Here is a 27559-nt window from a genome sequence, read left to right on the forward strand (position 1 = left end):
AAGGAGCAGTGCAAGTCTACCTAAAATAGGAACAAGGAGCCCTCTTAGAAAACTCTGGAGTACAGCAGTGTTTCAGGTGCAATTACCACCTGGATCCCATGACTTAAATCAAGAAGGAAACATCACCATATCACTATGACTATAGTGTCTGAGGCTACAAGGTGAAAATGAAAATGCCTTCTAAACTGCATTTAAAAATCCTAAATCAGCTCAAGGCCTAACAGATTTAACAGCAAAAAAAAAAAAAAAAAAAGAAATATATATAAAAAAAATATGATTTCTATTATAGAAATATAATATTAAACTATTTGATTAAGTAAATTATTATACTACTCATAGCTCTCTATGTCATTACTGCTTTAAGGGAAAAATACCGTTCCAAGATGACTTAGTAACCTGGACAATTTCTCGGCTGGTGAAAAACCACCACGCAGTGGCCAGCATGAGTGTACTGTCATGTAGCCCTAGGAAGACACATTGGCAATTCTAAGGACTGTGCTGCAGTGTCTGAGTTGCATGTTGTTCATTCCACAAGCAGGAGTCCACTGTAAATGGACTTGGGTTGTCTTTCAAATGAAAGCAGAAGACTAACCGCAGTCTTGTAATCAATGTCATCCATTGATCTAAAGAAATCCAGGCTCTTTGCTCCTGAGAGTTTTCCTTGATCTGAACTGTGTGTGCTCAGCGTGTCCAGAATCTCTCCAAGCAAGTCCATTTCTCCTTGATGCTGAGTTATTCCAGTTTCACCAGAACCATCACTATCATAAAAGTAAGCAGAAGTTTCTTCACTGTCTTCTGATGATAACCTGAAAACAAAAACTTTTCCATCAGATAGGAACACAAAAGCCATTTTATTATAACCACTTCTAAAAGGACATAGGAGAATGCATTTCAAGACCTTGGAATGGGAACATAAACCTGGAATATCTTTCTACTCAAGAATTTTCCTGAACACAGATATATGGTGTCAGTGGAGATGCAGTTACCATTAGCTGCCTCCTGGCCTAGCCAAACAATTGCTCTAGTGGCAACTCTTGCTCCACCACATGGGCAGACTTACTGGACTACTGTCTATCTGCAAGGAGAACTGGTGCTTTTGCTCTTATTTCCTCTCTTATTGCAATACCCTTATCTCAGACCCCCATTCTACCACAGTCTTTTCCTACCTCTGTCTATCAATACTGCTATAAGGGCTGTTTTCCATGGCTCACTGTTTTCATTATATCCTTTTAACACTTCACTAGCTCCCTCTTCCCTGCTATACCACAGCTTAAGCTGCTTGATTTTGCTTTCAATGTCCTTTCTGGTTCACATCCAGATGTTCATTATCAAAAACTGACTCCTGAATTCAGAAAATGCCTCAATGCAGCTTAAGCCTCAACAGTTTCCCTTTAGTTCTCATACAGGAAGACCTCGATATAAAACCTCCAAGGCATTACTTATCTTTCAGACCCTTCAAAAAATGTCCCATTGTCATGGCCACAACACAAGCCCTAAAGAATAGATTAGCTGAGGTCACTGCCCACCATGTTGATGAATATTTTGCTGTTTCTTTGTGTATGTAGTCTTTTTATCTGGAAGCTGTGAAGACTGAGGATTATGTCAAGCTCTTCTGGACACTATAAATAATGAAAAGATATAATAGCCTCTCCCTCATTTTAAAGCAGATTTAAATCCTAAACTACTTGACATCATCGAGATCAAGAATTAAGCTAGCAGCCTGGTCAGGACAAAAATGTGTCACTCGAACTCCACTTTGCTGAATAACACTTGTTACCTTCTCTCCTATACATATATAGCACATCCAAACAGGCTTCTTACTTGCTTGTTCTCTCAATTTCATCATCATCATCTTCATCCAAGGCAAAATCCTGGTTACTGAAGCGCTGGTTGAAACGAGTCTGGAGGAAGGACAATTAACATCATAATTTTGTTTATTTTTTCTAGTTCAGTTAGAGTTGGAGACCAGCTTACTTAGTTGGAGACCAGCTGCCACTTTATTCATTAAGGCTTCTTATGCACTTGATGAGGAAAACCACATATTGATCAAGTCTTGTAAAGGTTGTAACAAGTCCTTAAGCATCACCAATTAAAGAGAACCATTTCTCTTCATGGCCTATGGAGGGCCTCATTATTTATGCAAAGCCTGGAGTGCAATATTTATGCAAAGCATTGATTAGCAGAAGACTGGATATTGGAGGAAAAGCATCACTCAAGTCTACCAGCTACCCTTGAAAGCACATCACAAAAAGCACTGTGGTTTAGTACTTTCTGGCAGAAATATTTGCCAAGCTTTGGTTCATGTGGTCTATTGAGCATGAAGAAAAATGGATTTTTGAAGTAGCAAATACAAAGGAAATCAGGAGTCTCTTTACACTGCTATGGTTATGTTATGGTGCAGTACAGGACTGCAGAGGGGATAATATCCAGATCAGAAACTTTTCACTAAGAATGCCTTTGTGCAGGATAATTTACTGTGGATTACAGTTAACTCCAACCTAGTGCACACTCAGAGCACCCCATGAGGACTTTGCATGGAGGAGCTAGTGTGCTGTAAATTCACACGCTTCTGTACAGAATACTCACTAACCTATTACATCACATTATTATTTAGCAAACAAAAATAAGCTAAAGAATTCCACAATAATTGGGAAAAAGTCGCTATCTTGGCCACAACATTTAAATCAGGAATTTTAGTTACTTGCACTTCACAAATGACTGTCTTCAGGACTATACATCTCTTACACTTGTTTTGTATCAAAAACCTGCAAAGTTTAACTATGCTGGCAATCAATGCACTCAAGAGATTGTGAACCCTGGATAACCACCCATAATTTAAAGACATATGGATGGAATTTGTACAGAGGGAAAACAGTGTTAGCTAACTTTGAGGAAAGTCATACACAAGTAAGAAGTGCTACTGCCCACATCTCATCATGCAATTCACCAAATGCCTACAACTGCAACAAGCCCCTGATGGGGAAGAAATATGGCCTTAATTTCAGACTACAAGGAGCTTGAACATCTTGTACTGTGAGGATTTCAGTATGTGACCTATTACAGAGGTTGTCAGTGGTTCTACAAATACAAGGACGCTCTCTGCAACTCTCTACCCCCCCTCCGTTATTTTCAGGAATGCCTCAGTATTCACTCTTTATAGACTGAGACATTTTTTCTTGTTCAACAAGAGAGAATTTAATTAAAGCAGCAAGTTTTGATAACACTTTCCACAGTTCTTTGCCCTCAAAGAGGAAACATATGGTTCTTAATGTGTTAAACCAAGTAGTAGTTGACAGAAAATGAGAGAATTATTAGAGTACTAAAACCCATCAAAGAACCCTAACTAAGATTCATATTGAGCAAAAAGTATAGGATGGAATACAGAGAAACATTTTTGTGAGTTCTTTGTGTCATTCCCATCACTGTTGCAATCTATCAATCATTCTCCTGCTTGTAACTAAAGGGAGGCGAGCCACTCTGTTAACTGACGCTGGTGATTGGTTATCTTACTGATCCCTGTCACAACCACAGACACTGGTTTTGGTTTAAAAGTTGCAGCTTTAAGTATTTATCTTCAATGGGAAAATGAAAATACTTTTTTTCTGTAACACTGGAAATTAACCACTTCCCCAAGAAAATTCTGGTGTGGCATTCATTGTAATTCAAGCTCTAACCTGGAATTGGCTCCAGGAGGGCAAAACCCTGCCTGCCTCTCTCATTTTCTTCGAATTTGCATCAAAATTAGATGCTGCCATCACATTTACTTCTACTAACATAAATATGAGATTTTGCAGGGAAGAAGGTTCTTTAAGAATGTTGAGAAACTGCAGAAAACAAAATGGAAACTGACACTCGTTCATCTATAGAGGAATTAACTCTGTCAATGGAATAAAATCCTACAAGATAACACCTGCTGATTTGTTGAAATAATAAATAATATTTCAAAGAGCACAGATACCAAGCTTCAAGAAAAAAAAGGGGAAAAAAGGAAAAAAAGTTGTGTGTTTGAGAAACAGGAGCTGAATAAAATTAATTAGAATCAGTAAACACCACAGGCATTGGCCTGTGGCCCTTCAGAACATCTATGAACAGTAATATGCAAGTGTGTTAGTGAAAGCAAGAATAATCATATAAAGGTACATAACAGAGAAGTTGGTGAACCTAAAACCTCTCCCCAAAACAAGAACTCCTATCTCCTCATGGTCAAACTCTTTGAAAAAATATTTTTGTTACCAATTTAAATGCTATGGGGTATATTATAAAATTATACAGGGAGAATTTCAACAGCTAAACCAAATAAAATGGGGTTTACATACAAAGGCGAAGATATGGGGGGAAGGCAAGGAAAGGAAAATATCTGGCTGTAAATAACAACCTTCTCCAGCATTTACAGCTCTCTGAGCTAACCATGGAGACAACAAGCAACACATGTTTTTGAATAGGTGACTTTCCTTTAAGAGTTGTAATAAAACTGACTGCAAGGGAGGGGTATGTCCAGACTACTTTGCAAAGAAAGAAAAAGAAAGAAAGAAACCTGTAATAAATTCCAAAAGGAGAGCCATAAAACTTTTTCAATGCTCCACTAGGCAAAGTGACAGAGTATGTGCACCTGCAAAAGCTGTCAGAGTCATTTAAGAAGGCCTTCCATTACTGACGTACCCTGCTGTTTGCAGTTATTTAAGCTTTTAATTTCTGTCTTTTCTGCATTTTGAAGTGTGTAACCTTTTTTATACCCCTTTATGAAAAAAGGACAGACTTCTGCTTCCTTCCTGATTAACATTCTAATAACAACCAGACCATTTAAATTTATTACCACAAGAAATGATAAGGCAGCAGTCCTTTCTTGCTGCACCAGAACTTTATAAAGTCTTAATAGACTGCTGTCATGTTTTTTCCAATAAAATAAAGGAACAAACTTCTTGAAAGTACCTGGTTGCTTTGCTTCTTCCAAACAGTTCTGCTTAGATAATAAATCTATTGCTTAATGTATTTATATCAAAACAAGAACAGGGATTCAACTTTCGCTGTTTCAAACTTCTCTCATCTTCCTGCACATGGCACCACAATAACTCATCTCTCACCTTGCTCAGAATATAAGAGCTGAGCACACTTAAAACACAAGCTCAGGCTCTCCACAAGTTGGTGTGAGGCTATACATCCTTTTTGTACTCATATACATATCTATCCTCTCTGGTTGCTGCCCTGCTACAAAATCTCCTTCTGCAAGTAGTTTGCAACCTATACAGACCTGAACCAATGCTGATCACTGAAATAAGAAAAAGGAGCTGACATAAATATGGGTAGAACCACATAAAGAGAGAGCCAGTCCTTAAATTGTCCTCTTCTGCTTGCTGCTAGCCTTACAAAATGTACTACTTTGGAATAAAAATGCCAAATACATGAATGCTAAAGGATTTAAATGTAAGATGGTTATATTCTTGATTGGGCAGGAAAGTCAATCTTTGAAATGTCAGCTTTTTATATAATGCCAGACCTTTCAGAAGTCCAGCTTTTGGTAATGAGTGCTTATTGATTGATACTAAGGCAGGAAGTTTAACAAGGCTGCTGCTATTAATTACACTCAAAGTGCAAAACAAATAATCTTTTGATAAATGGCAGCACAAATATAATTTCACATTTACTGGCTACTCAATACATCAACACATATAAAGTTTCAAAAAACCAAAAATATATACTATGGTTTAAATCTATGAAGTACTGTTCTCTTTTTCTTAAAAATGTAGAGATTACTCATTCAGTATGAGAAAGCAAAATAAATACAAGCCCACTATTATTTATGATTCAGTATTTTATTTTACCCATCCTCCTCTCCAACCAAATCCCAGACACAATTATGGTTCCATCCAGTAGGGAAGCAAAAGATCTCTCAATCAGACCTTCCAGTAAAGCACAACCTGTCGCCTTCCTTTCCGGTTAAACGCTGTGACCTAAAGCCATGACTCACAAGAAGGTACTCCTCATTACGCTCCCCGAGAGCTGAGACTGATGGAAGAAGAAGGAAAGGAGAGATAGAAAAGAAGTACAGATTCTAAACAATAATGCTCTGATACCAGAACACTGTCCTGGATATAAATTAAACAGATACTACCAGAAATACGTGTATGGGCACAGTGCTTTGAAATGTCAAGTACACTTTAACGCCACAGAGATCTCCACTGACTATTGTAAAGTTATAGGAAACCCTCATACCTGTGCTGAGGCAGGATTTATTATAAGTAAGGATGATAAATTTGTTGAGATACTTAGTCATGGATAGCACATGGTAATTACTTTTGTTCTGAATTACTGTGGTGAAAAATGAACAAGCTCTCAGCTCCCTGCCATTTATGCATGCTAGCCTCCTGAACATCATTCAGGTATCATTTGAGAATTTTGCAATGCTGCTTTTCCTTTCTAACAATTAATCATGCTTCTGCAAATATTTTTTCAAAAATAGTTATGTTTTGCTCCAAAACAACAAGCAACCTTCCATTTTCCCTGAGGAATCGCAGACCCTTTTTTCCTCAGGAAGCTTGAGCCCCCCCAAATCAGCCTGAGGTCCCACATTGCCCAGAGGGAGGCATCACCTCCCAACAGCCAGACCCCGCTTTTCTCAATGGCACTGAGGCTATTCTTAGGAAAGCCTCCCGTTTTCAGCTGATGATGCACTGTGGCACCATGCCACACACCATTCTAGCTGCAAGGAGTGCACCATCCAAAGGCAGCCTGGCTCCACTTTATTGGCAACAAGCAGAAGTGTTAGTCTTTTAAAATAGGACGTGGAGATTTGCAGTGCCATTTGCAACAACTAAAGCCAGCAGCTCATTTTTTTAGTGGATGATTTTAAAAATCAGACTCACCCGGCAGAATTTCCAGTTACAAAGATGGAGAAATGTATCACTTATTTTCCCTTTTTTGACGGTTATTAATGTCCTAATGTACACTCAATGATTAGATGGAAGGAAAATTATAGAATGGAGGGTTGAGGGGGTCACAGTGGACACAGGAGCAGGAAGGTAAGGGAGTGTGTCAGGAAAGAAAAACTAATCAGTGTCCATATGCACACAGCCACGTGAATGTTTATATGAACAAAACCAGAAAAGGGAACACAGGTTTGAGGTAGCAGGAAAGTCAAGAGACCTGGAAGTAACTCAGGTGCGCAATGTGTGACTTTAGTAACGAGAACAGCTGTAAATCCAGTTTATTTGGTTGGAACACGCTGCCTATACAATTCCTAAGCAGATAAAAGAGAGATGACTGGTTAAATTGATCTTTTGGGTAAAATGTGCATTATACCCTCCATCAGCAGAACTATCTCATGGTACAATCACTGCTGAGAGCACTGTTTGCTGATCATGTGTGACTTTCTCAGAGGAAAACTTAACAAAAATATGTACACTAGAATGTACAATGTGGATGTGATCGTAAACACAAACATCCCGTGCCTCCCGACTTCAGCAGCGCTGGACCCTGTCCATCAGACCAATGCACTGTGGAAGAACCTATCTGAATGAAGCTTGAAAACACTACCCACATTTTCAAGGAAAGAAAGACTGTGCCTTAGAAATAGAAATACTGACTCCAAGCACATTTCTACTCTGCCTGGGCATTCCAAACAGAAGAATTACCAAGGAGGAGTCCCTCCTCCTGTCTGACACCAGTAGGAGTCGTCTGCTCAACAAATAAGGTCTTTCTCTGCAAGGTGCTGTGGAATCTGCCTGGCACTTGGAGTTGGATGTTACTAATTTCAGCTATTTTAGGGCCCAAATTAGGCAATTAGCAGCAAGACAGAGGCTTCATCAGGATGCAGTCAAGACTAGGTGCGCTGAGCTGCCCTTTGGTCATGCCCCTCTCTCCATTTACTGCAGAAAGAGCCTAAGGCAGCACTGCTGCTAACTTCAACATTTCAGAGGTATCTAAAATTAGAAAGGCTGAATCTGGACTCTCACATTCAGAGATGCTGAGATCCCTGCAGGAAAAGATCTTCCTGTTTCTTCTACTCCCTACTTTTGCCCCCAGACAAACTTTTTTTCTTTAATTGAACTTTTTTTTTTTTTTTTTTTTTTCATTCTTAGGCACAGGAATACAGAGAGGAAGAAGACATTAGGGAACATAGAGTACTAGAGATGAAGTTTTAGATGTAAAGTGGTGCTCTTCAAACTTTCAAGCCAGAAGGCAAAAGCAACACAGAAGTTGGGACGCAGGTTCCAACCATTATCTGATGCTCCCTGCTTTAGTGGAGCAAAAATATGACTCATGGAAGACACAAGATACACAGCAAATGAAAGTAAAAGATACCACTGTTACATTAAGATATCAATAAATTCTCCTGATGAAAAAATTAATCTGGTTATTTCAATTAGCTACTAAGGACAGAAAGGTGCACTCAGTTTTGAAGATACTTTGCGAGACAGCGTTTTTCTTTGAGATGCTTCAGCAAAAGGAAACAGTGATAGACATGCCAATATGGTTCATTTTTTTGCAGAAGAAAGACCCTCAGAAAGGCTGCCTTTCTATTTATTAAAAAACTTCAAGAGGGAGCAACAACAGCCAAGAAAAGCATCTGCAAACTTTTTGCTTGTATATAAATTTTTTTCTTTCAGTAAGATAAATCAGAGGCAGATATGCTGATAACCTCCCCCTGAAAACCCAAGCATTCCACAGGGTAACAAAAAATTCCAGAGCAATTTCCTGACCATTACCCCATGTATTTTTTTTCTTAAATTAAATTGGAATCATGGTAATTAGTGAAGAGATTTCTCAAGTGATTTTTACAGCAAAACTCCGAGACAGGCAGCCACAAGGCTGACACTGGTTTATGAGTGCAGAACAAACAGCACAATTCTGCTGAGAACACTCACTGTCACTATTTAGTGGGAAGCAGGGGCAGGTTTGAGCAATCTTGTAATTATACCTCTACTTTAGAGCTTCTATTTCCTAATCCTGAAAATAGTATCATGCATGACCTATGAAAGCATCTAAATGCTTAATTTGCACAAAATCCAGAGACAATTTCACTTAGCACAATGTCTCGGTTTTGAAAAGACAGGTGTCTGCTAAGGAAGGCAGAGGCCCCCCTTGAAGTGGCAGATATAACCCCTTTTCCCTCCAAGTTATTATATTTTGAAATCAAGAGCCTTTAGGCGAAGATGTGGGAAATAGGAATAACAGTTCTTTACTATATATATCTATATGTATATAACCAGTCAAACAAAACAACAACAACTATGGCAGTAACAGCAATCACAAACCCAGTCCCAGCCTTCTCGGCTGTCGGGCCCTTTCCCCTCGGGTGCAGTTCCGCTCGCAGCCGGCAGGGGCGCTGGCGGCTCCCGGTGAGCAGGGCAGGTGCGATGGTTCCCCCGCGGCTGCAGGGGGCGCTCCGGAGCGAGCTCGGGAAACCCGCGGCTCTGGTGCCCTGGGATCCCGGGGAAGGATGGAACAAAGGCTTCACAAACCCCTGGGCAGCTGATCCCGGGCTCTCAGGAACAGCAGGCTGAAACGGCAGGGACGAACGGCAAATCCCGGGTGGCAGACGAGATGTATCCAGATGGGAAAAAAAAACCACAGAGGCCCAGGCAGGCAGGGCGAGCAGGGCTACAGCGTAGCGAAAACTCGAAGCAGCAGCGGAGCAGGGCAGCCACAGCTCGGTCTCCAGCAGGGCAGGGAAAGCGGCTTTTGGGGTCCCGGCGTTGCTTCCAGCAGGAAGAAAGAACGGCCAAAAAGAAAGAAGCAGCAGCTCCTTTCTCTGCAGCTTCTCTCTCCGGACGCTCAGAGCGAACTGTCCCCACACCCAGGTGTAGACAAAAGAGTAGCCAGGCCCGCCCCACTCCCCTTTTTGTCTTTCTTAAGTACAGCTATTTGTCCCCTAGCAACATGCATATGGGAGAAAATTCCTTTAACAGGAAAACCTAAGACTAAACTAAAACCCCAACATTATCCACCCCGAATTTTTTCCCATACTAACATGTTACATGAAACTTAACTTTTTTTTAACCATATAAATCTATGCATTACCCAAATTATATACAAATATACATGCTGATACTGATACAAATACAGAGCCATGGGTAGTTCACCCTAAAACAAGGTCCTCTTGAGGTAAGCATCGGGTCTCTCCATCCTTTTGCATCACCCACCAGGTGCAGCCTGGTCCCTGAGCAAAAACAACCCCACGGATGGGTTTGTCTTTGCTCAAGGCAGACTTTACCCAAACAGTTTTTCCAAGCATACCTCTCATGTGCACCACTGGAACCTTATCTCCATCTGTTGTTTGTAGGGGTTCGGATTGGGCAGGGCCTGCTCGGCTGGTGGAACCTCGAGTGTTAACTAACCAGGTGGCTCTTGCTAAATGCATCTCCCAGTTTTTGAAAGTCCCCCCACCCAGTGCCTTCAAGGTGGTTTTAAGCAGTCCATTACACCGCTCAACCTTCCCAGCTGCTGGTGCATGGTAAGGGATGTGGTACACCCACTCAATGCCATGTTCTCTAGCCCAGGTGTTTATAAGGCTGTTCTTGAAATGAGTCCCATTGTCAGACTCGATTCTCTCAGGGGTGCCATGCCTCCAAAGGACTTGCTTTTCCAGGCCCAGGATGGTGTTCCGGGCAGTAGCGTGAGGCACAGGGTAGGTCTCCAGCCACCCAGTGGTGGCTTCTACCATTGTGAGCACATAGCGCTTGCCTTGGCGGGTTTGAGGCAGTGTGATGTAATCAATCTGCCAGGCCTCCCCATACTTGTATTTGGACCATCGCCCACCATACCACAGAGGCTTCACCCGCTTGGCCTGCTTGATCGCAGCGCATGTCTCACAGTCATGGATAACCTGGGAGATACTGTCCATGGTTAGATCCACCCCTCGGTCTCGTGCCCACTTATAGGTGGCATCTCTGCCCTGATGACCTGAGGCATCATGGGCCCATCGAGCTAGGAACAGTTCTCCTTTATGTTGCCAATCCAAGTCTATCTGGGACACCTCTATTTTCGCAGCCTGATCTACCTGTTTGTTGTTACGATGTTCTTCATTAGCCCGGCTCTTGGGGATGTGAGCATCTACATGACGGACCTTCACGGATAGCTTCTCTACCCGAGTGGCAATGTCTTTCCACTCTTCAGCAGCCCAGATTGGTTTTCCTCTGCGCTGCCAGTTTGCCTTATTCCACCTTTCCAGCCAACCCCACAGAGCATTGGCTACCATCCATGAATCAGTGTAGAGGTAGAGCTTTGGCCACTTCTCTCTTTCAGCTATGTCCAGAGCTAATTGGACAGCTTTGAGCTCAGCAAATTGGCTCGATCCACCTTCTCCTTCAGTAGCCTGTGCAACTTGTCGTGTGGGGCTCCATACAGCGGCTTTCCATTTCCGGCTAGCGCCTACAATTCGGCAGGAACCATCAGTGAAGAGGGCGTATTGTCTTTCACTCTCTGGTAGCTCGTTATATGGTGGGGCTTCTTCGGCACGTGTCACCTGCTCCTCTTCTTCTTCAGAAGATAACCCAAAAGTCTCACCTTCCGGCCAGTTTGTAATTATTTCCAAGATCCCAGGGCGACTTGGGTTTCCAATTCGGGCGCGCTGCGTGATGAGGGCAATCCATTTGCTCCAAGTAGCGTCGGTGGCGTGATGCGTGGAGGGAACCTTTCCTTTGAACATCCACCCCAGCACCGGTAGTCGGGGTGCCAGGAGGAGTTGTGCCTCTGTGCCGATTACTTCTGAGGCAGCCTGGACTCCTTCATAAGCTGCCAGGATTTCCTTCTCTGTGGGAGTGTAGTTGGCTTCAGACCCTCTGTAGCTTCGGCTCCAGAATCCCAGTGGTCGGCCCCGAGTCTCACCAGGCACCTTCTGCCAGAGGCTCCAGGACAGACCATTGTTCCCGGCTGCAGAGTAGAGCACGTTCTTCACCTCTGGTCCTGTCCTGACTGGGCCAAGGGCTACGGCGTGAGCAATTTCCTGTTTGATCTGAGTGAAGGCTTGCTGCTGTTCAGGGCCCCAGTGGAAATCATTCTTCTTGCGGGTAACCAGGTAGAGAGGACTCACGATCTGGCTGTACTCGGGAATGTGCATCCTCCAGAAACCTATAGCGCCTAGGAAAGCTTGTGTTTCCTTCTTGTTGGTCGGTGGAGACATTGCTGTGATCTTATTGATGACCTCAGTGGGAATCTGACGTCGTCCATCTTGCCACTTTACTCCCAGGAACTGGATCTCTCGGGCAGGTCCCTTGACCTTGCTCTTCTTGATGGCAAAACCAGCTTGCAGGAGAATTTGAATTATTCTCTCTCCTTTCTCAAACACTTCAGTTGCGGTGTTCCCCCACACAATGATGTCATCAATGTACTGCAGATGTTCTGGAGCCTCACTCTTTTCTAGTGCAGTCTGGATCAGTCCATGACAGATGGTGGGACTGTGCTTCCACCCCTGGGGCAGTCGGTTCCAGGTGTACTGCACGCCCCTCCAGGTGAAGGCAAACTGGGGCCTGCACTCTGCTGCCAGAGGAATGGAGAAGAAGGCATTGGCAATGTCAATAGTGGCGTACCACTTCGCTGCTTTGGACTCCAGCTCGTACTGGAGCTCCAACATGTCTGGCACGGCAGCGCTCAGCGGTGGAGTCACTTCATTCAGGGCACGATAGTCCACAGTCAATCTCCATTCCCCGTCAGACTTGCGCACAGGCCAGATGGGGCTGTTGAAGGGTGAGTGGGTCTTGCTGACCACCCCTTGACTCTCCAGCTCGCGGATCATCTTGTGGATGGGGATCACAGCATCTCGATTTGTCCGATACTGCCGGCGGTGCACTGTCGAGGTGGCAATTGGCACTCGTTGCTCTTCCACTTTCAGGAGCCCAACTGCAGAAGGATTCTCAGATAGTCCAGGCAGGGTGTTCAATTGCCTAATGCCCTCTGCCTCCACAGCAGCAATCCCAAATGCCCACCTGAGTCCTTTTGGGTCTTTGTAATAGCCATTCCGGAGGAAGTCTATGCCCAGAATACACGGGGCCTCTGGGCCGGTCACAATCGGATGCTTTTGCCACTCCTTCCCAGTCAGGCTCACCTCAGCTTCCAAAAGGGTCAACTGCTGTGATCCCCCGGTCACCCCAGCGATGGATACAGGTTCTGCCCCCACATGTCCCGATGGCATTAAAGTACACTGTGCCCCAGTATCAACCAACGCATCATATTTTTGTGGCTCTGATGTGCCAGGCCATCGGATCCACACCGTCCAGAAAACTCGGTTCTCCCGTGCCTCTTCCTGGCTAGAGGCAGGGCCCCTCTAGCCCTGGTTATCATTCTTTCCCTGGGCGTACATGCTCGAGGTACCTTCAAGGGGATCTGACATATCATCCTCCCTTCTGTAATGCCTGGCAGCTCGGTCACGGGAGGCTGAGGCTACCTTCACCTTAGCGGAACCCCCTCGGTTAGTGCCTCCCTCCTTGAGTTCACGCACCCGCGCTGCCAGGGCAGAGGTGGGTTTCCCATCCCACCTTCTCATGTCTTCCCCATGCTCACACAGGAAAAACCACAGCTCAGCTCGTGGGGTGTACCCTCTCTCTCTAGCAGGGGGACGACGGGCTCTGACTTGGGGGCCTGTGACTCGCACTGGTGCCACACTGACCCTCCTCATCTCCTCCCTCATCTCCTCCCTCATTTCCTTCCTCATCTCCTTCATGTCCTCTTTGAGGTCCTGGACCACAGCAGAGACATGAGCTTTCAGCGGGCCATTGATCATGCTGTCATAATGCCTGAGCCTGTTGGCAACAGAGCCCACTGTTTCTCGGGTATTGTCAGCATCAATCGTTGCAATGAAGGTGGTGTATTGTGATGGCCCTAGCCTTGCCAGGTTCCACATCATCTGTCCTGTGCACCTGACCTTATCGGGGTCATTATCATGCTGTCCATCCTTCCCAAAGAGTACCTCTAATATTGCCACCTCTCTTAGCTGTTGGATCCCTTGCTCGAGTGTCTTCCACTGCATTCTATGATGATACTCCTGCATTCTTTCTTTGTGAATGAACCTTTCTCTCACACTCATTAAGAGCCGCTCCCAAAGAGAGAGAGGCCCTGGCTCCCTCACAAATATCTGGTCCACACCTGGGTCCTGGGTCAACGATCCCAGATACCTTGCCTCACCACTATCCAGTTGCACACTTGTGCCCATAAGGTCCCAAACCCGAAGCAGCCAGGTGGTATAAGGCTCACGCCCCCTTCGCACAATGTCGTTTCGCATAGCACGGAGACTGTCGTGCGACAGGGACTCAGTGATGACTTCTGGCTCTGGCTCTCCTGCTGGTTGTGAGGGTCCTGGTTGCCCATCATCATTAACTGGTCGTACTGATTTGGTCTTATACTTCCTCCTTTGCACAGGGGCGACTGCTGCTGGCTGTGGTTGTCCTTGTGGTTCAGCTGAAGCCTGGACGGTTGTAACATCCGTGGGTTCCACTGCTGCACCATCGGACTCACCCTCTTTGGGGCAGGGAGAGGGTTTTTCACTAGCTGAGGAGGTGTATTCCCTTAGCAATTGGCATATCTCCTGGCGCACCTGGCCCATCTCCTGGCACATCTCCTTGCGCACCTGGCCCATCTCCTGGCATATCTCCTGGCGCACCTGACCCATCTCTTGGCACATCTCCTGCATCCCTTTTGCCAGTACCCCCACCCAGTTTGGGTAGTCCATTTCTGAGGTGGACTGTTGGGCAGTATCAGTCTGTGGGGCGGGATCTCTAGTGTCTGGGGCTGTGGCAGGCTCTGGCTCTGGGGTAGGATCTCTAGTGTCTGGGGCCGTGTCAGGTTCTGGGGTAGGATCTCTAGTGTCTGGGGCTGTGGCAGGCTCTGGCTCTGGGGTAGGATCTCTAGTGTCTGGGGCCGTGTCAGGCTCTGGAGCAGGATCAGGCTCTGGGGTAGGAACTCTACTCTCTGGGGCCATGTCAGGTTCTGGGGCAGGATCTCTAGTCTCTGGGGCTGGTGTCCGAGTAGATATCCAAGCCAATCTCAACTTATCCTTGAATGCTAAATAGAGTAGGCCTATCAGCAGCAGATGGTTAGTATTCAGAGGGAATTTAAACCCTTCGAAAATTGATGGGGTGGGCCCAAAGAACTGGTTGAGGGGTTGGGAGAAAACTTCCCCTGGTGTCATTTCCTCACAGAAGGTACCATTGTTAACATAACCCCAAAAACATGTGCTCAGTGTGTGATAGCTGTTTATCCATGAGCCCACATTCCGGAGGAAGTTAAAAACCCATGAATTCCTCACCTTCTCGACCCATAACGCAAGCTGGATAACAGCAATGGTAGCCTTAGTCAGAGGACCCATATTCAAATAAGGAGCTGCAAAGGGGAAGAATATAGCCACGGCTACATGCCACCCAAACCAGGGTAAACTAGACCACATAGTGCTGCCTAACAAGGTTCCAATATCCAGCACACAAAATAAAGTTATCGAGGAACTGTTATTCCTTTTTCACCTCTATCTCTTAATGCCCTCAGGCCCCACGTTGGGCGCCAAGATCTGTCTCGGTTTTGAAAAGACAGGTGTCTGCTAAGGAAGGCAGAGGCCCCCCTTGAAGTGGCAGATATAACCCCTTTTCCCTCCAAGTTATTATATTTTGAAATCAAGAGCCTTTAGGCGAAGATGTGGGAAATAGGAATAACAGTTCTTTACTATATATATCTATATGTATATAACCAGTCAAACAAAACAACAACAACTCTGGCAGTAACAGCAATCACAAACCCAGTCCCAGCCTTCTCGGCTGTCGGGCCCTTTCCCCTCGGGTGCAGTTCCGCTCGCAGCCGGCAGGGGCGCTGGCGGCTCCCGGTGAGCAGGGCAGGTGCGATGGTTCCCCCGCGGCTGCAGGGGGCGCTCCGGAGCGAGCTCGGGAAACCCGCGGCTCTGGTGCCCTGGGATCCCGGGGAAGGATGGAACAAAGGCTTCACAAACCCCTGGGCAGCTGATCCCGGGCTCTCAGGAACAGCAGGCTGAAACGGCAGGGACGAACGGCAAATCCCGGGTGGCAGACGAGATGTATCCAGATGGGAAAAAAAAACCACAGAGGCCCAGGCAGGCAGGGCGAGCAGGGCTACAGCGTAGCGAAAACTCGAAGCAGCAGCGGAGCAGGGCAGCCACAGCTCGGTCTCCAGCAGGGCAGGGAAAGCGGCTTTTGGGGTCCCGGCGTTGCTTCCAGCAGGAAGAAAGAACGGCCAAAAAGAAAGAAGCAGCAGCTCCTTTCTCTGCAGCTTCTCTCTCCGGACGCTCAGAGCGAACTGTCCCCACACCCAGGTGTAGACAAAAGAGTAGCCAGGCCCGCCCCACTCCCCTTTTTGTCTTTCTTAAGTACAGCTATTTGTCCCCTAGCAACATGCATATGGGAGAAAATTCCTTTAACAGGAAAACCTAAGACTAAACTAAAACCCCAACACACAAATAAAGGAAGTACCCCTCGATTCGTAAGAGGTCTTCATTGTACCAAGCAAGGCTTGCACAGGCAGAGGGTCCTGGTGTGCCCTGCCACTTCAGAAAGGAAGCGGAACCACCAGAGGGCACTCTCGTAATCTGCAATTTGAATTTTGGCTGCCTAGCTTTTTCATTTTTAATTAAAAGGAAATCTGACTGTTTTGCAGAATGAAGAGATCTTACTTGACACAGCAAGACAAAAGATTTTTCTCCAAATTAAAGGAAGCTAATGATATCTACAATATTTTCACATTACACCACAATAGCTAAAGAAACAGACTTTACTGATCAACCAATGCTTATTTCAAAACTGTGTTTTACAGAAGCAAAACATGATTTATATTAAAAACTAGCTCTTACTGTTTATAACATCTTTCAATTTATAGTATTTTAGTCAATGAGGGTAGAAGACACCTCCAGCAACAGAACCAGTGTTATATGTGGTTGGTGAGCATAGATGTGATCTCAAGCACATTGTCTGAATACAAATACAGGTAAATGTCCTTAATCAGATTTATGTTTCTGATATCATTGAGGGGCTGACTGCGGATATTTTTTCTAGAAGATATTCAGTCATCTTACACAGAATATGTACATTCAGCACTGCATTATCACTGCATTATCACAGTCTCCTCTCTTATTTTTCTGGGGAAAAAAAAAAGGAGTCTTCAGAATAGCCCACTCTCACCACCTTTTCCAGGTTAGGAGGGTAATCAGTTACTAGAAGTCCTTTGTAGCTAATGATTATGTCATTTATTTCACTGGCCATTGTAGGGATATTGATAAATGGGGCACTCCTGAAGGTAAGGTTATTCTGAACACATCCTCCTGCCTGACACTTGCTGTCTTTGTTGAACAGATGCCAAGCACACCTACTGCAAGCTGAATTATATATTGTATAGTCTCTAGGACATACTTCAACAAAAGTGAAAAAGCTCCATTTGCAACATGCCTTACAAAAAAAAAAAAAAAAAAGAAAAAAAAAGACAAAACCAAAACTCTCTTCTGTTTGCGACCACCAAGAAAAAAGCTTAGTCTAACTTGGTTTTTACTACCTTATACAAAAGTGTTTTAAAAAACCTTCTTAGACACTGTATTTGGAATCTGCAAAGTCATGGTGAGTAGTTCACTTGGTACCTTCGATATAGGAACATTAAAGCAGTGCTAACACAGTGATTGCTAAATCTACCCTTAGAATCCACATGCCCATTTCCATTACAGAAGGAAGGTAGTAGGTGCCTAAAGGTACAGGTACTATGTACATTTTCTTAGAGACCGTGGGACACTGCTAACTTACTAACTGCAAAGTGAACTGGTAGCTCTTGTTTGCTATTCTGCTAATCTTCCAGAGTGTTTTATTTGCCATGAAATACATTATGACTGTTGATATCCTGACATAGTCCATTTTCAATAAACTACCCTAACACCTGATATAACAGTAAAATTACAAAGATCATATTCATGAAATCAAACAGATCTTCTTGGCATTCTAACCAGGATCATAATAAACATGCTCCCTTTTTCATTATATATTAATTTGAAACAATTTTACAGAGCTCCTGCTGCATTTAGGTCCCTGTGCACCCAGAAATCTGCATTACCTGGGAGCATATAATGGAACAGAATTAAAACAGATTATGCAAAAACTGAATGCTCCATAGTCTAAGACATGCCCTGCTGTACCCCACTCATCAACAGTTAAAGGAACTCAGCAGTATCATTCACAAGATACCGCAAACAGAGTCTAAGCAATCTCATGCTTCCATTAATTTTTATTTCAAAAATTTTAGCTGGTGATTTCTTGTGCCTTCTACATTGCTAATTAAAGTAAGAGATGAAACATACCCGAGACACATTATTAGCTCTAGGCATGAAACAGTTAACAGCAGTGCACATGCCAAGGTTTTAATAAGGCTTAACAATAAAAAGCTTCAATCCTCCACTTTCACTAGATTTTGTTGTTGTGGTTTTCCCTTGCTTAGGGCAATCCATCTGTTAATGTTGACTTGCAATACAGTTAAGCTCACACATGTCTGAGGAGCCTACAACAGCGAACCTAAGCAGGAGCAAGCTCAGATGAATATTGCAGAGAGGAAGGGCTCGTCTCGGGCACGGATTCATTGTGCGCACACGGGCGCGCACACGGGCACGTACCAGTGCACTCCCCTCAGCTCCTCTCAGGAAACACTTTCAAAATGCAAATTACAGCAGGGCAAGCTGATCGCTTCAGTTTGCAATAAGGCATTTAATTATTTATCCTCTGGTTAGTTTATGACAGCTATTTTAGATGCTATAATTTTAATTTTTTTTATTTACTGCTGATTTTTTTAAAGTCTATTGCCAATCTGGAAAAGAAAAAATACAATAAAGCCACTATGACAGCAGTGATAAAGATTAGTAAATATTCATTGTTAAAAATGGCTCTGCACTGTGACCAGTGCTGGTATTCTCCCTGGGCCAAACTGGCTGTGTTTTCAATAAAACCAGAGAAGTATCCTTTCCCTTGAGCCCTGTTAGGCTGAGGCTGCAGTTGGAACTGTCATCCTCACACAAAAGCAAAGGGGCTGGGTTTTACAAACGCAAAGCCTAATTGGGAGATCTTCATGGCTGTACCCTTGACATTTATTAAAGCCTCATCAACAAAACAGGAAATAACCGTACTAATTAGCAGACCCATATACAAACTCCTGTTGGTTGGGGTAAAAGTGGATTCACTTCCTATTGTAAAGGAAATGTCCTCTCAGACCCCCAAATCCTGTTATGAACTGATTTTTAAAATGATCTTTCTCAGTAAAGCAAACTTTCATATCATACATAACTTTTCGAAGCAGATGTTTTACAGCATCTCAGGTAACTCTCAGTATTTAACTGTTTCTAAGAAGTGGAGAAGGAAAAGCTCAATGCATATATCTAAAATGACATAAAATATGACACAAAATTCTTTGTATTTACAATTTTCTAAATGTTTCAGTAGGGAAGAGATAGTAATAAAGTGCAAAGGTGCCTCTTTTTTGGAAGCAGGACGACCATTAAGAGAAATCTCTCTCTCTTGTTCATTGTTTATCTAGGTTTGGGTGAGTATTTCAGTACACCAGCATAACGACTTTATCAATATCTGGTCCTTACTTTAAATATGTATCAAATTGCCTGAACTCCACATTAGCACTATCCTTATACTGATACAGCCACTGGTGGAGATCATTTTAGAAATCTGGGTGGAGAGCCTCATTTGCAGGATAAGGAATACCAGAAAAAGGATTAGACCTGACAATAACAGCACCCTGAATTTCACTTCTTTTAAACAGCAGATTCACTACTAGATCAAACAGTCTCTCTCATATGCATGCATTGAATACAAAATATATATTTTTTATTTGGATGTAAACTTTAAAATCACCACTTATAAATAAAGAATTTATGTTATCGTATTCAAACACCAAGACCAAAAATAAAAACAAGAGTAGCAACAGCAAACTATTATTTTTCAGAAATCTTTTGGTTTATTTGCTCCTGGGGAGGAGGAAGAAGGAAGTGGCATGAGTGAGAGGTGAAGGAGTTCTTGGAGAGCAATCCCCATGTGCTCCTTCCTGCCCACTAGGTTCATGTGACGTCTGGGACAAGAGCTGGTTTTCAGCAGGGCAGTGCTGTGGGGCTCTCAGTTCCCAGCTTTGCTGGTAAATACACCCTACACAAACATGTGTATATGTCCATGTGCATACACATCCCTTAACACACGTGTGTATGGATGCATGTAAACAAAGCCAGGCACACATCTGCACTCCTGCCTTGTTTGCAAAGCTAAAAGACAACTGGTAGAAACAGCAATGATTACAGGATTTAGCACTGTACAGCTGCACGAACACAAAACCACATAGAAGTTCAATTGTTCTGTCTGAACACACGCCTTCAAGAGAACCCTTTAATTGTACCAAGGTGAATTATATTCCTTTGTATCCCTAGACTCCTGCACACAACAATAGGCAGCACTACCATATCAGCGAAGCAGAAAGTCTTTGTATTATTTATAACCCTACTAAAAATAACTTAATACTAATGTACAATCTCATCATCATTTAGCAACCATCTGCATCAGTTCTATGTCGTATTTCAGAAACTTTATATTTATATTGCAATATCTAGAGGGGAAAAAAAAATGTTGTTAGAGCAACTGTGCTGAATTTATATACTTAATTCTCATATTAGGAAGATACGGGCATTAAAAATCCACATATATTAAAAACATGCAATAACAATATAATGTAAAAATAAATACCCATACATTAAAAATATGTACATATGCAAGTAAATATCTGCAGAAAAAAAAGTGTTAGAAAAACTACTGTGTTGATATTTTTGACATAAAACTGTCAAAATGAATCCAAAAACATTAAAACACTTGCCAAAGTTGAGACACTACACCTGTTACTTCAAATCTAGACTAGAAAGGACTAGAGAACAAAAGCCAAGACATTGGCACTGCATTAACTAGTTGACTTATTAATAAAATAATAAATCATAACTATCTGAGCAAGGTTAAAGGCCATGTGACTGCCAAAACAATTTATTAGAAACACTAAATTATTATGCCTTACCATAAGAAACTAAAAAAGATAGCTTAATACAGATCTGTGAATAGATCAGAACGTATCTTTGTGAGAAGCCTTTCTCAAAACCGGAATTTAAGAATTAAATCTCAGATCCATACTTACAGATCTCCTATTCTTTCCCCTTGCAACAGGGTTGAAATACAAATAGCATTTTTTTTCTCCATACAAGCAGTGTAGCAGTACTTCTATAAACATAGCCTTTTAATCACACTATCCAAACACAGACAGGAAAATCATCTTGGAAACAGATTCACCAACACACTACTGTAAGCAGCAAAAAATTTTCCCTATATGTATGTGAATACAAACAGAAGTTTCAGGTGTCTTACCTGTGCCAGCCTTCGTTTTTCTGAGCTTGTTCTTTTGTCATAATGCGATGTGTAGACAGGAACACTCTGTACTGCACCAGCACTGCAAGTTCCATACTCTTCCTCACTCTCCTATGCAACAAAACAGATTAAAAGTCTTTTATTTATAATCATTATCTGCAAACATACCCTCCATATTATGCATGCAGAATGCATTTAAAATTATCTTGCCACAATCTATTACTGTCATGAAAATACCATCTGTAGTAAGAAAATCAAATTTAGCTTTTCAAAACACTGGATTACCAACATGATCATTTAAAAGTTGAATTGCTTAAATGCTTTTGAAATTTTTCTTGAAATAGCATAATAGGTATCCAAAAAATGGTTCCTTCCCTGTACAGAAAAATCTTACATGGAAGCAAAATTCCTAATGGGAAAAGCAGCTGCAAAATGCCTAAACCATCTTTTCCGATAGTTTGTGATGTTGCTTTTGCAAAATGAAACTATTCATTCCTCTTGAAACACTGCTATTGAACTAAAACTGGACAACTGCACCTCCTGAAATACACTGTACTGCAAGACTCTCCCTTCTCAAATTCTCAGCTTGAAGCAAAGGCTTCAATTGTGATATCAAAGCAATCAACTTTATGAAAACATACATCCTCTTAATGTATCTTTGAAGACCTCTGTTGTTCTATGATAAAATATGCAAACAATAAAGAGATTATTCAGTGGATGCATAGAATGACAGATAGTTGCCAGAGGGCTCGTTATGAAAAATGTATTGTTGAACAAAGGGCTAAGCATATTTCAAAAGTCATTAAAAACACAAATCTCATGTGATTTGTAAAGTATAAGCTTCAAACTGATACAGGAAACAGTGTAAGAAAGTAAATAAAGCGTACTACGTACCTTGTGTTTTAACTTATTCTTCACTTCTTTTATTCCTTGCCTTGCCTGGTTTTTTGCCTGGAGAAATAAAAGGACTTAAGTTGCTCAGCAAGACACTGGCTGGAATCACAGAACATGCCTTATGATGCCATACTTATTTTGCCTTTTTTTGAAACACCTGGTGATATAAAGAAGGGCAATAACCTTTATCACAAATTTCAAACATGCACTGTCACTGTATTTTCCATATTCATGCTTTGTCCATCTATTTAAGGATTTTTTACAGTATGTGCATGCCAATGCTGTGAAAACACACTAAAAATTCTCCATTATTACTAGGGACAGGCTAAGAATGGTCATATACACATCACTCCTTTATTTGAAATGCTCCTTTAGATTTGAAAGGGTATTTTAGCAATAAAGCATGTTGAAAAAATGTTGAGATTTTTAAGATGACTGCTAGAGTGTTCCAGTCTGGCAACTTGCAGGGCAACATCAATCTTAAGAGAAATGAAGTGATTTCATATGCAGATGGAGATTTTGCCCAGTGTTGCTGAACAGCACAGTGCTGCTATTTAGGGGAGAATTCTGAATGCATTAAAAGAGGCAGACAAGAATCATTGTTGCATAGAAAACAGCCAAGAATATTCTTCAATACAGAAAGGAATTAACAATATGGAATACTATGTTATGCTAAAAACAATGGGGGGGGGGGGGGGGAGAGAGAGAGAGAGAGAGAGAGAGAGAGAGAGAAAGAAGGGGGGAGAAGGAAAAAAAATAAAAATGGGGGTACAACACCAAAAACCCTAACAGAAAAAAAGATGTCTTTCCTACACAAATATGGGGGAAAACTACAAAAGTTTTCAAGGTTGTCTTGAAAACAGGACTTTTAAAATACATTCAAGGGCATACATATCTGAAAACTATCTATTTTTCTGTGGTTTTCTGTACGTGGCAATTCAGGAAAAAAAAATCATTTTCTTGAATCAAGAGGTCACAGAGTCTTTTTTGATCCTTAAATCATACATCCATAGGCTCAGTAACAGCACCATGGGGTGCCATGTACCAGATGCTAACCTGAAAGCCACTTTAAACTTTCCAGATCCTGCTCACAGCACTTGGATGAATTTCTGAGTGCTTTGTTCTAACTCTGAGGGATGGTCCCGACAACATTACTCAAAGCTCCCAACCAGTTATGTGACAATTAAGAAATGCATATTGCAGTCCTCTAGTACTAGGCTCCATAAAGGCAACAATGTAAGAAATTAAATGGGGTATAAATCTGGATACCATGTACACACAGATCCTCAAGAATTTACTGGAGTTTCCTGGCATACACAGAAGTTCACTTTGAAGAACCTTTACTATCAAGGGCATAATTATCAAAATTGAAGGCTGGAGAAGTCCATGTAACCACAGTCTAAGACAATGCAATTGAAGAAGAATAATTTGCAGATGAACCATTTTTTAATTATAAATGAGTCTATGAATATGAAGTATATTTATTTACCTGTTTCTCTCCACGACTGCCGTGTTTTTCAAGTGATGTAAAATTTAAAATTCTGTTTGAAAACTTTACTTAAAATACTCTAGCACAGACTGATTTACTGATCTATTCAAGACTATTTATAATGCATCCAGCTAGTGAAACATTTGGAAAAGCAAAAAGGAAGCCAAAAGTCTTTTCCCATATATTATAAAAGCAACCTTAAAACACTTCTCACTTCATTTTTTTCTATTGCTGTTTTACCATACTGCATAATACAGTATAATCTCACATGCTTCATGGGTTAGGCAGTCTTCGAAAACAAGATCTTTCAAGATGAGAAGTATAAGCATTAAACCCAGTTAAACATGAGTATTCCAATACCATCTTTAAAGGAGCAGATGATTTGCTGCACACTTTACTGAATCTTTACCACATCTCAATAGTGCAGCACTTACTGCCAAAGTGAAATTACAGCTGTGTATCAAATACCTAAATGATATTCAAATAAGCTTCTAGTGTGTAAACCAGCACTCTGATGCTTTGAGAAAGTTTGTTTTTATGTACAAGCTATGTAGAAGAGTCTGAATCAACTATAAATCCTAGTGCTATATGAGAAAACAAATTAAGGTAAACACTTTCTACAGGCTGAAGTGCTTTTCTGCAATTTATTTATAAAATGTTGAGGTTTTTCAGCATTCAGGGAGAATGAGAGGTAGTAGGAAATTGCAGTATTTTTATGTATTATTTATTTGAAAGAGATGATCTTACAAATTTATATGCTGTTTTTACAGCCGGAGTGGCTTTGGTCATCGCTGTGTTGATCAGTGCACTGCCTTTCTGAAATACACAAAAAATATATTTCAGTAACATTGCAACACAAGGCAAACCTTAAGAAAACAGCAAGGAAAAATGAACAGTGTGCTGTGAAGAAGTAACAACCTTCCCTTGAAATGGGTAAGAGCAAGCACAGCTGTGTTTCCTCCCCAACCTGCTGTCTGCAGCTACACAAGGGTTACAGTATGTCATTCCACAGCTGACACATTTATCAAGGCACTCCAACAGAATGATGGATTTTTGGTCTTCATTCACTGTTACCATTACAAAATCAATTCAGAAGTTAAGGCTATTTTTCATGTGTTCCTATCATATTTATTATGCAACTAAAAAATACTTTGACCTGACAGGAAGGACTATCTCATTTAATCACACAAGAATTCTCTTAATCTAAAATAATATATTTTACTAATGCTGAAGAATAACAAGGTTATACCAAGAGTCTTCTGCTAGCCAAATTGTACAAATCTGTATTAACAAAATTGCTATTTACTAGAAGTGATAAGCTTCATATCAAATTGTCACACCTAATTCAGAGTTATGGAATGTAACATGATACAGAAAGCAGTGAAATCTTTGACTATACAGACATAAAAACCTTATGCATTTTGGCATTTGTTTTGTGAATGGGAATTTTTTTTTTAAATCTTCAATAAAAAAAATCACAGAATTACTGCATATACTATAGACTTGGTATTTCTTGTAGAATGTACTTACATTTTTCTCACAAATGAACAAACTTTTACATAGAAGTAAGGAAAAGGATGGAGACTTAAAAGGACAGGGTGGCCAGTATAATTACTTAACCAAGTTTATACCTTCACTGTGTGCATCCACTGCTGGTAAGATCTTGAATTCCCTGAAAGAGAAATGTCAAATATAACACAATCAAACATACATTCAACATTTTAAATGTTGCAACCCTCTTCATTACCCGAATAAAAAATGTACTTAGAGTATTACTTATTCAATTAATCCTTTCCAGATAGACAAGGAATGTGAAGATAAGAATATGCATACACTAAGAAAGAAATCTAGGAATCTCTTATTGCTTGTTTTCTGTTTCCTTTGTAAAAGCTTATGTCTTCACCACACAGTTTTTAATTCCAATTGAGGCAGAAAGATGAATTAAAACTATGATAAGGCAACACACTCCTAGAAAGTATAAAAAGCAAAATACTAACTCAAAGGAAAGAATAATATATTAACTGCATTCAAGCATAATGATCCCTCTCGACAAACTTTCAAACACAACAATGACATGGACTGCAGAAGGTACCATCCCAAGGAAAAGGGACATGAGAAAAGTCTAAGGGTTATGGCACAACTATGCATTCCTGTGCAGAAAAAATCCTTTTAAATTATTAACTGTATCTACTTTCTTTCACAGAGAAAAACCTCTAAAGGCAAGTGAGAGCTACTGACTTCTGTAGGACCACCGAGGACTGAACTGGCCACAAGGGACCACATTAAATTCTACTTGATGAAGAAGTCAATACTACTTCCCAAAGGTGCTTCAGCTGAACAACAAAGATGAGGTCCATGATCCCTGAGAAAGTTTTAGAGTACATCAGTCACTTGAATACTCCAGTACTGTGAGCTGCTACTGACCCCATACAAGACATTCACTTTGACAAGACTGCTCCAGTTTCAGAGTTTGACCATTTTGAAAGGACCATACTGATACAACATTACAGACTTTTAACAGGAGCTCTCAAAACTCCTCGGGTGTTACAATAATCCATTAACTAAGGCCTGGATAGAATTATTCCATTGGCTAATGAAAGCCAAAATACTCTCCTAGAACATTTTCATGAACTAACTGGATCATTGGAAAAGATATTCCCAATTTCCAAAATGAGGTGAAGAAACATGAACTGTTTAGACTCATATAAGGCACTTTCACCCATCCCACTCAATTTTTACAAGCAATTTTGAGACAGCCAGACTCTCAGGAATCATGGCACAAGTGAAAGCAGTGCTTTCTTAGAGAGGAGAGACCCTCATGATGATTATGATCCCATCTCCATTAAGAACAGCAAAGAGCAACCGAAAGCAAAACCAACTCTTTTTTCACTTCTTTGATCTGGCTCCCTAGAACTTTCAGAGAAGGAAGCATGCAAATAACATGTATAAGGTGAAATTTAACCACTGCTGGGGTGTTAGGGATATTGCATGAACAATAAATACTTTCTTTAACACAACATTTCATAACTTCAGTTCCTGTCAACAATGTTCATAGATCACCTGTCTTGTAGTGTACTCAATAGTGACTCTTTCCACATCTGAGCTTTCTCTGTCACAGCCTGACTAGATTAATAGAAACAGTAAATGCGATCACAGCAAATGGCCAAGTTTAATGGTCATCTACTTACGTAGAGAGACTTCAGGGAAGGAAATCAAGGAAACTGATAAATACTCATCAACAGAGACAGCCATGCTAACACTGCATACCCTCAGCTAGAGCCGAACCTCCTGAAACTCTAGCAAAAAAATCTCATTCCTTAAAATGAATTATCATTACAAGGGAGTTTCAAATGTTTTTATTTTTTTGGTTTTCTTTCTATTAGCACCAGTGACATTAGACCACCAGGAAAAAATTACTGCTGTAGCAAAATTCGTGTAATTAAAAATTCATTAACATATTCTACAAGAAATCTGAGTGCTAAACCAATACATCATTATATTCTTGTATTGAAACTTACATAAAACTCTTGAGAACTAATATGTCCATAGAATAAAATGTAAGAGAAAATAAAATTTTAATTATAAAGTGCAAACTGTAATGAAGATGTCTCACAAATTTATTTGCAGATGCAGACACACAATTTTTTGACCACTATTTCTTTTAAAAAAGGAAATCATAAAAAATAATGAAATTTAAGCTTTGTTCTTCAATTTTCAGTTTAATTTTCTTTCCTGGTTTAGTTAAACTTGCATATGTAGAAAAAGGTGAATTTAAAAAGAGATTACTTAAAGAAACACTTTCCAT

General features: G+C 41.4%; 2 protein-coding genes across 5 annotated transcripts in view; one reads left to right on the plus strand and one right to left on the minus strand.

Moving 5' to 3' along the window:
- Nucleotides 1–27216, plus strand: part of CRB1 (crumbs cell polarity complex component 1) — a 143969-nt gene extending 116753 nt beyond the window's left edge. The window contains exon 12 of the mRNA XM_048312179.1: nt 25958–27216. Coding sequence (XP_048168136.1) covers nt 25958–25981 — 24 coding nt within the window. The 3' untranslated portion in view covers nt 25982–27216. The remainder of the gene's footprint in view (nt 1–25957) is intronic.
- The window catches only part of DENND1B (DENN domain containing 1B), a 161739-nt gene that overhangs the window by 8082 nt on the left and 126098 nt on the right, over nt 1–27559 (minus strand). For all 4 annotated transcript variants that reach the window (XM_048312185.1, XM_048312184.1, XM_048312182.1 and 1 more), the window contains 6 exons: nt 25386–25426; nt 24502–24570; nt 22266–22322; nt 21372–21482; nt 1822–1901; nt 593–806 (listed from right to left, as the gene is read on the minus strand). In XM_048312185.1, the coding sequence (XP_048168142.1) occupies nt 593–806; nt 1822–1901; nt 21372–21482; nt 22266–22322; nt 24502–24570; nt 25386–25426 (572 nt within the window). The remainder of the gene's footprint in view (nt 1–592; nt 807–1821; nt 1902–21371; nt 21483–22265; nt 22323–24501; nt 24571–25385; nt 25427–27559) is intronic.

Source organism: Corvus hawaiiensis, chromosome 9 (assembly GCF_020740725.1).
Source record: "Corvus hawaiiensis isolate bCorHaw1 chromosome 9, bCorHaw1.pri.cur, whole genome shotgun sequence".
Taxonomy (NCBI): domain Eukaryota; kingdom Metazoa; phylum Chordata; class Aves; order Passeriformes; family Corvidae; genus Corvus; species Corvus hawaiiensis.